Source organism: Varroa destructor, unplaced genomic scaffold, assembly GCF_002443255.2.
Source record: "Varroa destructor unplaced genomic scaffold, Vdes_3.0 BEIS01000007.1, whole genome shotgun sequence".
Lineage (NCBI taxonomy): Eukaryota > Metazoa > Arthropoda > Arachnida > Mesostigmata > Varroidae > Varroa > Varroa destructor.
Window position 1 is genome coordinate 39,223,834 of NW_019211460.1, and position 13,316 is coordinate 39,237,149.

Genomic DNA, 13,316 nt, shown 5'->3' on the forward strand with positions numbered 1-13,316 from the left:
ATAATGCACTTACTATTTGTACCGTACCACACTACAATTGGCACATCTTACCTTATTGGAAAAATTATACATTGTTAGATTCTACTTTAATATTAGTTTTATGTGTCATAAATCACAATCGATTTAGGTTTATAATCAGAATAGTACAAGATTTTGCATTATTTACTATAGAGTCTGATTAACATACTACTACACAAATGGGTATGCATCTTTTTCAGCTACATTTGACTCGATTTAAGAACGGGACGCCTATAGCCATTTTACTGCCTTTCACCTGTTGGTGAAATGTCATGACCAACAATTCCATTATAAATAAGCAAATTTTTTACTGTTCATTGCTACATTCGTTCGGTAACAATTTGTATAGATATGTTTGTCAAAGCTCACAATTTCAAAATTTCCAATGACATCGTATTGCGCTGCGAATACCCACCATGGCCTCTCAAAGATTACGGGCGAACAAGAAAAAAAAGGACTTGATAAAATACTTTGCCTAAAAAAAAATAAGCATTTGGTCGTTATATATATCTGTGGTGGATCTCAGGGTTCCTTTTCCATATCGCAATGACCTATACGATGATAAGTTAATGACTAACATGATTTCAAGATTCACATCGTATCTCCTCAAAGCCAAAACCTAACTTCCGAAGACTCAAAGTAAAACATATTATTTCTCTCTGTCTTTTTTGCCACTTTCAATCCATTGCAGATTAATCGAATAAATTTAAAGACGGGTTTGAGTTTCGCGCGCTGCTCTAATAGAGCCACATTGTGGTTCATAGCTTAGACTATGAGGAGTTCTCGATGGATAGTTAGTTGTGGTGCACTGTGTCAAGCCTGTTTTCGTGCCCCTATAGTTCTATATGCCGACTGCGCAAATGATTTCCATAAGACACAATGCGAGTAAATATTTATTTTTCTTTATCAGTAGTAAGGATCCATTCTTACTTACCTCATTTGAAATGTAATTGCCATAGCAAGCTTCTATGTAGTATCTGGCCGAAAAATCCGGCAACAGTTGTTCGTTATGCTCAGTAATAGACAAGGGCTCGACAATTCCACAAGAAAGGTTCCATCTTAAAGTACTCCGTGTCGTGAACAAAGCTCCAATGGCATTCGTTGTCGTCTTATATCCAGGACGTGGCCGAATGATCGCTGATCTGTGCGCCTAATAAAATTTCTCCAACGATATATATCCAGTAAGCACTGCTCAATCAAGCATCCGTAACTAAGAGAATCGACACTGTGCTCAGCATAATGAATATCCGTAACCCTTATTCACCACTAATGGTATACGCTCGACTACACGTTTGTATATGTGATTAGATACGGTTGACACTAAAGGTTAAACAGATCTTCTTTTTGCAAAGGACAATTGTGCCGTTCCCCGGTGACGACCTAAACATTTTCGCTAATAGTTTGTTTGCGGCTATATCTATGAAAAAGACTTTGTTAACGAAGATTGGGATCTGCCCAGTCACTCGGAAGGGAGCAGCAGCATAGATCCGCGACATTGTTTTGGTTCATGAACACTGTAGTCTTTTGAATAAACAAAGAGTGTCCGCTGTCGTTAGTCATGACTGCATACATGAAGAAGAAAAACGTCTCCTTCGACGAGGATTAACCCAAAATTAGATGATAACGCTAATGAAGTGATGATATTTGACGACTCCACGAGGCAAGGAGAACTGCAATCTGGAGTTTTAAAAAAATATTCAATAAAATGTAATAGTCAAGAAAAGATGAGGCAAATCATATTTAATTACTAAACGAGTTTTTAAATGGGGCCACGAAAAGAAGTGTAATTAAATTATGTCGGACCCAAAAACAGAAGTTACCGAGGTCCGAGTGTCACTTGAAGACTAAGTTGACGACAGCTGAACAGCTGATGCAAAGTCTAAAGTGCAAAAGAAGCTAAAAGTGTACTTTGCGACTAAGCATAAATCTGAGCTAAATTTAAGAAGGTTAGGGAAAGCCGAGTACTAGATGTAGGTCTAAGCTTACCGTTCGACACGTACATTGTTACCACTCAAGATCAACAGGGAAGACAATAGTACGCGACATCGAATTCGATAATCTATAGACTGTTCTAGATATTACAGAGTGCTCTGTCGAATTTCGAACAAACTTTGACAGAACATCAATCTGCTTAAAAGAAGCCAGTTGTCTGTATAACAAAGCTACAAACACATAATGGCGAAAAAGTATGCGTCGTTGTTTGCCCCTTAAGCGAAGATGAGCTATTATTCAATCTTTTCGCGTTGGATGAAGCACCAACAAAATAATACCTCTTAGGTAGGCCCAAATCTATAAACTAGCGCATTGCAAACGCATATGTTTTTGTAAAATACAGCAGAGTTAATCGCGAAATCCATATCAGAGAGAAAGCACTGCAGACTCCAGTGTTAATTGTTGCCCTTTACATATATATGCATTCCTGACGATCGTGCCGTTTCTATTAGGTCAATTATGCGGTGAAAGCAATTTTTCGGTCAATGCTTGTGTTTTGAGTGTAATGTTCAATGAAGAAAACCTCGTACTAACATAGTTCTTCCAGAAAAGTAAACGCGTCGACACGAAGTTTATCTGCGTGGTTTGCAAACTATTATGCAACTATGGATAGGTGATGTGCCTAAAAAAAGGCTTTGTCATAGCTTGTACATTAGTTTTTACCCCCCACTTAGCAGAGAAGTCTGAAAATTTAACAAGTTAAATGAAACACGTTTGCTTTCAGTCAAGAATTCATTAACCTTTGACAATTCAAATAATCAGAACATTGCCATTGAAAAACATTTGGAAGATATTTTATCCCTTTTATAAAAAGAAAAAAAAAACTTGTTACTATCGATTTTGTATAATCGGCCATTTGCTAGATTTTTTTTAAATTACTCATTAATCTAGCTGCACAAGAAGTCTCCTTGGTATCTGTATCAATAGTATAAGAATAAGTACCAAGTTCTTTTGCAAACAAGAAACTAAGCATGTGACCTGAGCACATCAAACCTCCCATAGCCCTGGTTTAACATAGGTTTTCCCTTTTTTAATACTCGTTCATCGAGGACAGTTATTTTTGCGTCTAAAACGACATTTTCTAAAAGAAATCGCTTTCTAGATGCGCCAACCTTTAAAATCTTTTTCCTTCATACCCAATGGGGCGTTCCTTTTAGGTCCCAAAGCCTGCTGGCCAACTTGGCTTCACAAACAAATGAAGACTCGACAGGGATTCTACAAGTGTCTCCTCCCTTTAGGATCCAGCTTAATAAAATCTGCTGTACAAGCACCCGGGTGAATGTAATGCTAAAGCTAAAGAGCTTAACTCACTATTTTTAGCATCGTCCTAGTATCACTGCAGCATTCCTCTCTTGTGTAACCGTTACTAAGTTGAGTAAAATGTTTATTCGACTGTGAGAAAGAAACCTGCCAAAGGAACCTCAATATGGTACAAAATGCTGTCAGTTTTTCAAGTGACAAATAAAATCTTCAGCTTCGTTCCCATATACGATAATGGCAGAAACGACAGCGCAACTTTAATTTTCGCTCTTTTTGTTAAGAAGATAAGTCTCGTGCAAAAATTGTATGTGATGATCTTAATGGTGGGCACGTGGCGATACAAAATATCAAAATGAACAGAATCAGAAAGCCGTCCGAATAGAATGGCGGATCACTTAGACAAGAAAAAACTCGGTTTTTCCGGTACATAAAAGCAAGATATGAGGGTTCTCTTCGGCCAAGCCCTAGCAACTAATTTTTACTACACACGTTTCGAAACAATAGCTTTTATCCATTTGCGCAAAGGAAACAACTTCCAGTATGAGTAGCTTTTTATATATCTTTTATGTCTTACAAAACATGTAAGAAAATCTTCACGGCTATTCTGCTTTACAAAAACTAATCCGAATGTGTCTAGAGGCAAAAGTGTTTACTTCTTTTGTCATATCGATTTGCTGATAAAGGGTATCCTAGCCATTTTTGGCAAATGAGCCACAAACACCACCGATAAATATTTTTGACAGAAAGGTAAGTACAGTCGTCGCTAAGACAATTTTAAGGTTCTTAAAATTTTAGGGCAGTGATATGGAATGAGCTGAGATGAGCAACAACTTTGCGCTACTCTCAAAGGGGAAGCCTTCAGGGATAGTTGAATTGTTCATGCCCTAAGTATATAATTTAGATTTTAGCATGGGTATATGTGAGTAGGATTAACAGACAAATGAGAAAGTAGTAGAAAGCTATTGAAGCTAAAAAGATCAAGAAAACGACGTAAAGTTGGCCTAAATGATACTATTTGTTATGTTAAAGCAAAATGAGCGTTTTTTTACATTACTACATAGACTTTACCCACGTTCATAGCGAAGCTATGAACAACCAAATTAGCCGATGAATCCCAAGTTAAATATAACACGCATGTTATCGTCCCAACTGGTATAACTTACAATTGGTCCTTGCACAATAGCTTCTCGGCAAGATAGGAACAGTGTGTGATTAGAAAAATTTGTATAGCGTATAGTAGAAATTTTTAATACTGAAAATGCAAAAGTGTTACAAGGAATGCGATTATGCAGATTGGTGTACGAACGTCAAGCATTGTTTACCGTGTTTAAATAGAAATTGGGACAACCTTTGCTGCCTACAATAAAACGGCTAGTTACTGGCTGCTTCTGTAGTCGGTAAAATGGGTCAAACGTCAAAAGCGGCTTTTGCAAATTTGTTTTCACAAACTTTAAATCCTACATAGACAATTCATCTTGCCCGAACAAGTAACGCCCACTACGCCATTAGCTGCCTGAGCCGCATGTAGATAATACAGTGCCAAACCTTACAAAAAGAGTACTGCGCAACACGAGACGTAAACGCATTTACTGCGAACTTATATAAAAAAGAAGTGGACTTCTTTCTGTAGAGCTAACTCTCAGCAAATCGCTCCACCAACAACTGTCTAGTACAATATAATAACTTTATCATTGCCCTCTATTGTAAGACGAAGTAAAGGATAAATTAAACATTAGGACACGTTTGTGTCTCAAAGTTTTCACTGCTTTTGCACTAAGCCTTTAATACAGAATACCTGAATATATAATCAAGGATCAAACATTTGGACAGAACATTCTCCGTTTTGCCGGCGGTTCTAAGCAATTCAATTTTAAAACGTTTAATAGGCTTTCGTCATCTTACACGCAGGTGCAGGTACGTGTCGCATGGCCGAATTCGACAGGGCCTGGGTTTTCTACAAGCCGTTTAGCCGCCCGCAAATGCTAAATTGTTTAATGTATGGAATGACACTAGACCCATTCAAATTGGATCTTTGAGGAAAACCAATCTTTCAGAGGAGATTCTAGTGGACATTACGTAATAACCTCATTTAAAGCGAGTTTCTTAGCTCTCTCCAGGTCTGAACTGTGTATGTTAAGTTGTGTTTTTTTAGTTGCCTTGTAGTTTTTAAAATGTGTTTCTTAATAGAATTTTGCGGTTTCCCAGATATTTTTTTGAAGGTGTTCGGTCGGGCCGATGGTACATCCGTCATACATAAAAGAGTCAATAACACTTGCTTTACCTGTTGGTTGGTACTATATGAGATGTAAGTGCTATGCACTACTCGATTTCTGCATAAAATCTAACCTAGCTAAAATATCATGAAACCGACATCGCATTATGTTGCTGCAGTAGTCGTTATCGAGAAACCGGCTGTTGGAAAAGGCATGAAGTTTGAACAACATCCAGATCCATTGTACTCGGGGAAGACTTACGGTTCATGCTGAACTTATTTAATTTATATTATAGTTATATATAAGAATCTATATAGTCACTTACAAAGTCACTTATAAAGTCACTTACTCAAAATACAAAAAGTATTTTTTCAGATGAAAGGATTACAGAGCGGATAAATAGTATTACGCTAAATAAAGTTAACAAAGCACATAATATTAGTTTTTTCGGAGCTATTTAGCGTCTCGAAAAATTTTAATAACTTTAAAACTACACGCTCATAGCAGACAAAACTTTGTAAACATTCACATGAAGCGTTTGGGTACCGACAACTGGAAGCTTATTTAGTGGTACCAGAATGGTGATTCTACAAGCTGATTTACTGTTTAGCGCTGAAAATCAACACCGACTAACGACGACTATGTTTTTGACAGGCGTGGACGCTCGTGGTCTCCATTGAATACTAGTGAAAACAGTGAGCAAGGAAACCTATAGCAGGATGACAGTATCTTACTAGTGCAAACATCTTAAGAACGAAAATTGAAAAGTTGTATCTATCTAGTGTCCTGGACTTCATTGCACATCTTTTGTTGAAGATTGATCCCATCAATAATGCATTACTTATTAACGTTAAAAAGGACTCTGATTATAAAGCCTTATTGCTTAATATATTACTGAACTACTCCAACTAAGGGTTCAAAAAAATAACTAAAGGACTATAGGTTTAAACTAAATTTTAAAAAAATGATCGCAACGTATTGCGTTCGATGTACCTGCAACTGACAGAAGTGCATTTTTCGACACATACGAAAATGAATCAGATAAGCAAAACGTTGGTCGACTGTTGTCTGTGTTTTATAAACCAGTTTACGCCAGGCTAGATAACCTTACTTCCTCTTTTCAATTTCCTAGCTTGACTATTCGGTTTCTTGTTTGTTTCTCTGATATGTCAGCTCTCGATTAGCATGAAGCACCTTCATTTCTATAATCTGTATAACTAAGCTAATATGTGAGCCATTTATTTTGCCCCGTTGAATTTTCAGCCGATTATCTCAGTACATTCGGTTGACATCAATAACAACAAGCATCATTTTAGGATACACTGATTGACCTTTCTGAACCCTATATATTTCTGTTTCAATTTAAAGCAAAAGCTAATTTCACAGCCGACAATTCTCCTTTATATCACAACATCACTGCCACCCTTCTTAGTGAAATTCTGAGTTTTCTCTTCCCCAAATTATATTATATAATAAACGTCTAAATTGACTTCTTTCGCTGAAATAACGTCACACTCCTATTCAGATTAAATTGTAGGATATATATAGAAAACCACTACTCCGTTCCCTAATGTTCAGTTGGTTACAGCTAGCGGAAATTTTAGCGTGCCACATTTCATGTTTTCTTCCCAATAATTAACTACTTGATTCACCCTAGCACGTCTTCATCGTTGTTTTAAATTCTTCAGGATTAAGTCATATATATATATATATATATATAAAGAGAAGTAAACGATTTCACTTCAAGTAGTTTCAATGAAAAAATGTTTTCAACAGCGTAGATCGCGGAACCCTACTTCAGAAATTGCGTGGTCTAAATATGCACCTTTCTACTCCATGATGGTTTGCGGGTTACCTAGCAATAAGGTCGTAGCGCTTCAAGGTTAATGATGTTCTTGCTGTTTGGCTCTCACTAGCGGCTTTCTGGAATCTCGTAAGGAAGCTGCATTGCCCGTACATTGTATGCAACTTTTGTACTAAGCATAAATACACCTTACTAAAAGTCAAATATCACGATTCGAAGATCTAGCGCCCTCAGGATATTATATGTCCACGCGACGCCTTTTAAAATGCAGTTGACAGTGCAGTACATTGGTGCAAAAAATACAGTAAAAAACAATCTCGATTTTCATCTGAAAATACGAAAACGGCATAACAATAAATCGAAAAAGACGCAAGTAATAATGTACCGTGATATTTATAGACCTCAGAAAACTCGTGATAAATTAGCTTAATCATTATTTTAAATTTTTCTTTTTTTTTTATCAATAAAATAATGTCTAGCTGGGGTTACGTACGCCTTGTGGTCAACACTGGTCTATCCGACCGACAGTGCGAATATCGCATTGATTCATAAATAAAAACTGAAATTTTATTTTCACATCAATACATGATACTGCACGTAATTATAAATTGAATAATTTTTGCAGAACACGACTGTAGTTTTATCATAGTCTCAAAGACATCAATGCTATCTACGTCGAAACCACAGATATAATATAAACAGATTTTTACATTTTAATCCTACTACCACAAAATCTTTGGTACGCATTTTTTAAACATTTAAATTTACGGGGATGTCAAAAAAAATTTAATTATAGTCAAGTAAAACTTGGTACGATATACGTTTGCTCTCGTTTGAGGTCCAAGAGAATTTAGTAGAGGAAATCTGTTAAAAAGGACCCACGCTTACGAATGTCAACAGTTTGCGTACGAGTTTGCTTTCTATAAAGCGAATTATAAAAAAAAAAAACTATCAAAGAAGGTTAAATGCCAGTTTGACAGATAAATTCGCGTGAAAACATATGGCATTTCATGTGTGCCCGAAAGTTTGCTTACACATTAGCGCGAAATTATTTTTAAAATTTATATTAAATAAATAGATAGGACCTTTCATACGATAGAATGATATTCTTGGCAAGACGTGCCCATTGATATTATATGCCAGAAGTGGTCAACGTGATAACATACATAATTTTTTGTCCTTCTGTAAGGTGACCATTAAAAAATAAGCCCTACACATCTATAAATGCACAAAGACACCTCATAAAAGACGAACGCGTTGTTCGGAGGTTGACAATAGGCTAATGCTTTCATACCCTAATAGCATCAGGACTAATAACTGTTTATTGCTAACATCCTTGACCATCACAGTATCTATGAATAAAAATACGCACTTACCTCAATATAAGCAATACTACCCGTCAATTTACTTACTGTATGGTCACAGCACCATTTCTTTATTCAGCGCCTTTATCTATAAATATTGAACCTTTCTTTCCCACAGAATTTTTTTTACTTCATGATTATAGTTCAAGCTACTGATTATTACATGACCCCTCTCCAATATAAAATAGATTAACTGAATATACACGAATCGATCGTAGAAGTTACTAACAGAGGTTGAAGAATCGGTGCATCCTATAGCGCGAACCAACTTGGCACATGTTGTCTGTTTGGATCTTCCCGCTGATAAGTGCGTTCATGTTCGTCGACTTGCTGTTGATGTTTCCTCATATCCTCGGTCGCTTTCCTAATCTTATCTGGGGGGAACAGCGTAGGAAATTTGAAGGTACAGCCCTCAGGTAGGGTAACGGTGGCCAGTCGATAATCATCGTCCTTGATCATATATCTTTTAGTTTTCTCTGCTTTGAAGTCACCGAGAACTATCTTGGTTTCCACTTGAGCTACTGGAACCCTGTAGATCTTCTCGAGATAATTTTTAACGTCAAACTGTGTCATTTGTACCGGGACGACAAAGTGCACAATATTTGGAGGATGATCGACTTTGCTGCGAACCAGCTTCATAAAGAAATTCGGCAAAAATACGCGCAGCTGCGGATTACCTCGACGGTAGATTGGGTAGTAACGACTCGACATATTGTCAATGGCGAAAGTGTCTCCGTACTTGTTTTTCGATTTTAACCTTTTTCTAGGGTATAAGTTTATGTAAGATTAATAGATAACAACTAGTAAATATGTTAAAATATCTCGTTTTAAAGAACTCGCATACGCTCGAACACAGGCGTTCGATACGCTGATGTGTTGTGAAAAAGTAAACACAGATCCGAGCGTTAAACAGCTACAACCAGGATACAACACTATCTGTTTAGACTATGTCTGGTTTACGTAAAATTCTAGAGTCTCTGCCTTTTAGTGTTTCACGTTTGGTATTTAAACCGTTAGACATTACCTCACACAGCTGGATGTTTCCAACTCGAAACGAAGTGTGGCTACGCCCGGATTCGAACCTAGACCACCACATGTCCCTGACCTTAGCAGGAATACATGTTACCTAGTTCGTTATTATGGGAATTCCACAGAGCACCAAAGACTGCTAAAGCCGAGTAGACGCGGAAAGATTTACCATATTTTATTAAAAACGTAATAGACCCCTGTAGATTTTGAAATAGTTCAAGTTAGGCAGGAGAACCAGAATAAAACGAAGAATACATAGCCGAAGTGGCACCGATCCTAAAAAATGTGTTGGGATATGTAGCTTATTTTCTTTAAAATTGGTGGAAAAATTTAAATACTCACATTTTGTATGTAATTGCAGTGAGTCTCATAATTTAGTCCCTAAAAATGTCTATATGGTATGAAAAATCTGATGAACGCTATCTTCGAAGGCGTTAAAATTTCACCAGGGTTATGTTGTTTAACTTGTTAAGTATCCTATCGATTCCATATGAATTCTATTTTTATTTCTAGTACATTGAATACTAAATTACGTTGCAAGATTTTTTTTCTTTGACCAACCTTCAGCCAGGAGCGCCTCACAACTTCCGGCTCTCTAGGCTCTAAAAACAAATTCACTTCTCATAACTACATGTTCAGCAGCTTCAGGGCGGCGGGTATAGGTCTTATTTAAGAAATGTTTTAAAAATTATAACTGATCTTTCCCGAAAAAGGTGTAGCTGTATACGTGATCTTATCATTTACACTGATTTAATGTAGGATGCCAAGTTACACGTCAGAGAAGCTAGCTTGTCAAATTCAGTCTGCTTATTCTAACGAAGACTCCTGTGCATAACAAATATTTTCCAGATAAGACAACGCTACATTTGTTTGTATGGGTACGAATAATTCATGTATAGCAAGCACGGAACTTGATACTCAACTTTTTAGAAGGTCCAGTGATACAGTAGCTATCCAGTTAAGGCCATTTACCAATCTTCGAATATGAACAGGCTGTCATACGCTGTTACTGATGTCATACGGTGGGTAGAAGTAATCAAGCTGACATTATCGTTCTAAACGTTTTCTTAAACGTCGAATGAAAATAACGTTTTAATACACAAAATAGAGTAGAGCATCAAAACGATAGACATATTTTCCTATGTTAGACGCCCAGTTCACATCTGAGGCTGAAAATCCGTCCGAACTATGTGTAAAATAACTTTAGCATATTATTAAGTCAACAACGATGATAATAAAAAAGAACACAAAAGATGTTCAAATTTAACCAAAATTGCCCGTGACTTAGCTTTTTACATAGTTTTCAAGCATACAACGAACCGTTTATTAGATATGTGTCGGCATATCCCATACTTTAGTCGATGAATCCGGTGGTCATAAATTGCTAAGTTCCTATCATTGGCGGTTACTAGCCCGCCAATGGGGCTAGTAAAAAAATAGACTATATTTTTCCGATATTTTTTAGTTTAGTCGCGCACTGTCAGTGAGATCCTCTTTAAATGATACCCATATGTTGCTACTGTAGGAAGCGTGGGTACGAGAGTCTACTTGTCGTTATTTACTCCCGTAGGGGGTCTTTTACTAGATTCAATTTCGAATTCGAAATTCTCTCATCGATTTTTTGAACCAACGACTCATGGTTTCCCTCGTGATATAGCCTTTACCGAATACAGGGTTTATGCGACGAGCTGTAAAATGGAACTTACATCGTAAACAAACTACTCGAATTTTTTCATTATCCATACCTCAATGCAGCTCGCCTGCTAAAAGCCCGAGAGGTTCTATCTGAGTGAACCGTCTCAGACTTCAAAAGTACAAGTGCGTCTCGAACAAAAGGAAAAAGTATTGCAAAATATCCATAGTGAAGTAACCTCATGTCGAGAGGTGAGAAGAGTTTGTCGCGACGGCCTGACCGTATGCCTTACATTATAAAAGATAATGACAGAGGCAATTCAGTAGTAGATGCTTGCAGCACTCGGTTGGCCGCAATCACCGCGATGCACTGAACGTCTACAGGCAGTTTACTAACACTGATGTCAAATTGAAGAAAGCTCGACTCCTGTCTTTTCTGTCGTTGAAGCCACGATTAGGAGCACACTATGCATTCTGTAGGCGAGTTCAACCAGATAGCCGTCCCCAATAACTTACGGCCATATTGCCTTAGCCCAAAATGTTGATTTCTATGCGAAGGTGGAGAGACAAACGAACTTACAAAGCCCTCGACGATTGTCTAACCTAGCAAAGCTTTCTGAGCAATATTATAATGAATTGGGCTTCCATAGCGTGATAACTATTTCATCGTAATTAGACCATAGAGTGTTAAAATCAGATAAAGCCGAAGTATCGTACGAGCATTGAAGTCACAATTTGAAAAATACATAAGCGGTATGTTTACATTAGGTCTCAGACATCCTATTGGATTTGGCAAATATGTCATGGAACTTCTCCCCAGTGCGAGCAACTCTTTTTGTTTCTATATTATGAAAGACCACCTTTCGTAGCTGAGTGATAAAGGTGTGTATGGTGTTTCGCCCAGCGGGCGCAGTTATTAATCTTTCTATACTACATAATACGCCGTGGCATTAGTTAAGATCGGGAAATGCACCAGTTTTGCCCTGTTGATAAAATCGCTCGATGAATTAACACAGGTTACTTGATTGGCTAAAAAGACCAGCTCATTATAACCGAGCAACCGATTTAGCCATATCGTACACCAAACTAGTCAGTGAAGCGAGAAGAGTGGCTTTAAAATATCGTATAAGGTCTCAAAAAGCATCATTTTTACTGGTCGATTAGAGGTGAAGGTAGACAATAAAGACTCAGTGGGAACGATTTAACTATGTATTTTCTGACGATATTGACGTAGTTCTACGACTGTATAGCTGTAACATGGCAATTACGGATTTTGCGATCCACTGCGAGTGTTGAGGGGTTACTGCTTCGAAGCTACGATGCTAATGTGGTCGCCGATATTTCTTGCAAACTATCGATTTTAGACCGCTGAACCGAATATATATCTACCTGCCAAGGTATCCCAGGTACGGAACCCTGACTTCATTGCAGTGCAAACGCTGTTCGAGCTTATTACTGCTGCCCACAGAAACTGGGCTACTTTGAGACGTTAGATACAGATAGACAATTTAACTAAATCACCCGGAATGTTTATGATGAGGAAACGCCTATGGATAGAGATATTGTATTGCAATTTTGATCGCTTAAAATACAATTTTTTACGTATGCGTTCAATCGTTTGCCGACAATAGATTCATTTACGTAAAAAGGCAAATCGTTTCCTATGGAACAATATAAAGTATATTGGACTAGTGTTCGACGATAGCTGTTGGAGATCACTAAATACGCACTGCCCTAGTTTGCCAAATGACGGCGTATAGTGCTATTTTACCTTGAAATATATTATTAAATTATTATTTAATTAATCAATTAATAAATTAGCAAAGGTGTTATAGGTGTATAGATCTTCCCCGGGCCAATTTACTGTTTCCTTTTAGTGGACATTTCATTTGAAAATCATACAGATTTGAGGTATTGTCAGTAACTGGTTCAGCTGCTAAACGAAAGCACAGTTCACACGATCTGTTTGACAGGAGGCTTTATTGGCAGTATATTAACAAAATG

The 13,316-nt window shown here is 37.3% G+C and overlaps 1 protein-coding gene across 1 annotated transcript; it reads right to left on the bottom strand.

Annotated features, from left to right (window-relative positions):
* Window positions 1–8,690: 8,690 nt before the first annotated feature.
* On the bottom strand, window positions 8,691–9,542 carry mRpL23 (mitochondrial ribosomal protein L23). Its single transcript, XM_022815968.2, has one exon. It carries the CDS (start codon window positions 9,360–9,362, stop codon window positions 8,904–8,906), a length of 459 nt encoding a protein of 152 aa, XP_022671703.1. The 5' UTR covers window positions 9,363–9,542; the 3' UTR covers window positions 8,691–8,903.
* Between the last annotated feature and the right edge of the window lie 3,774 nt (window positions 9,543–13,316).

Bases quoted from the DNA above. Each gene is read 5' to 3' on its own strand.
- mRpL23 (XM_022815968.2), bottom strand. From the start codon at position 9,362: ATGTCGAGTCGTTACTACCCAATCTACCGTCGAGGTAATCCGCAGCTG.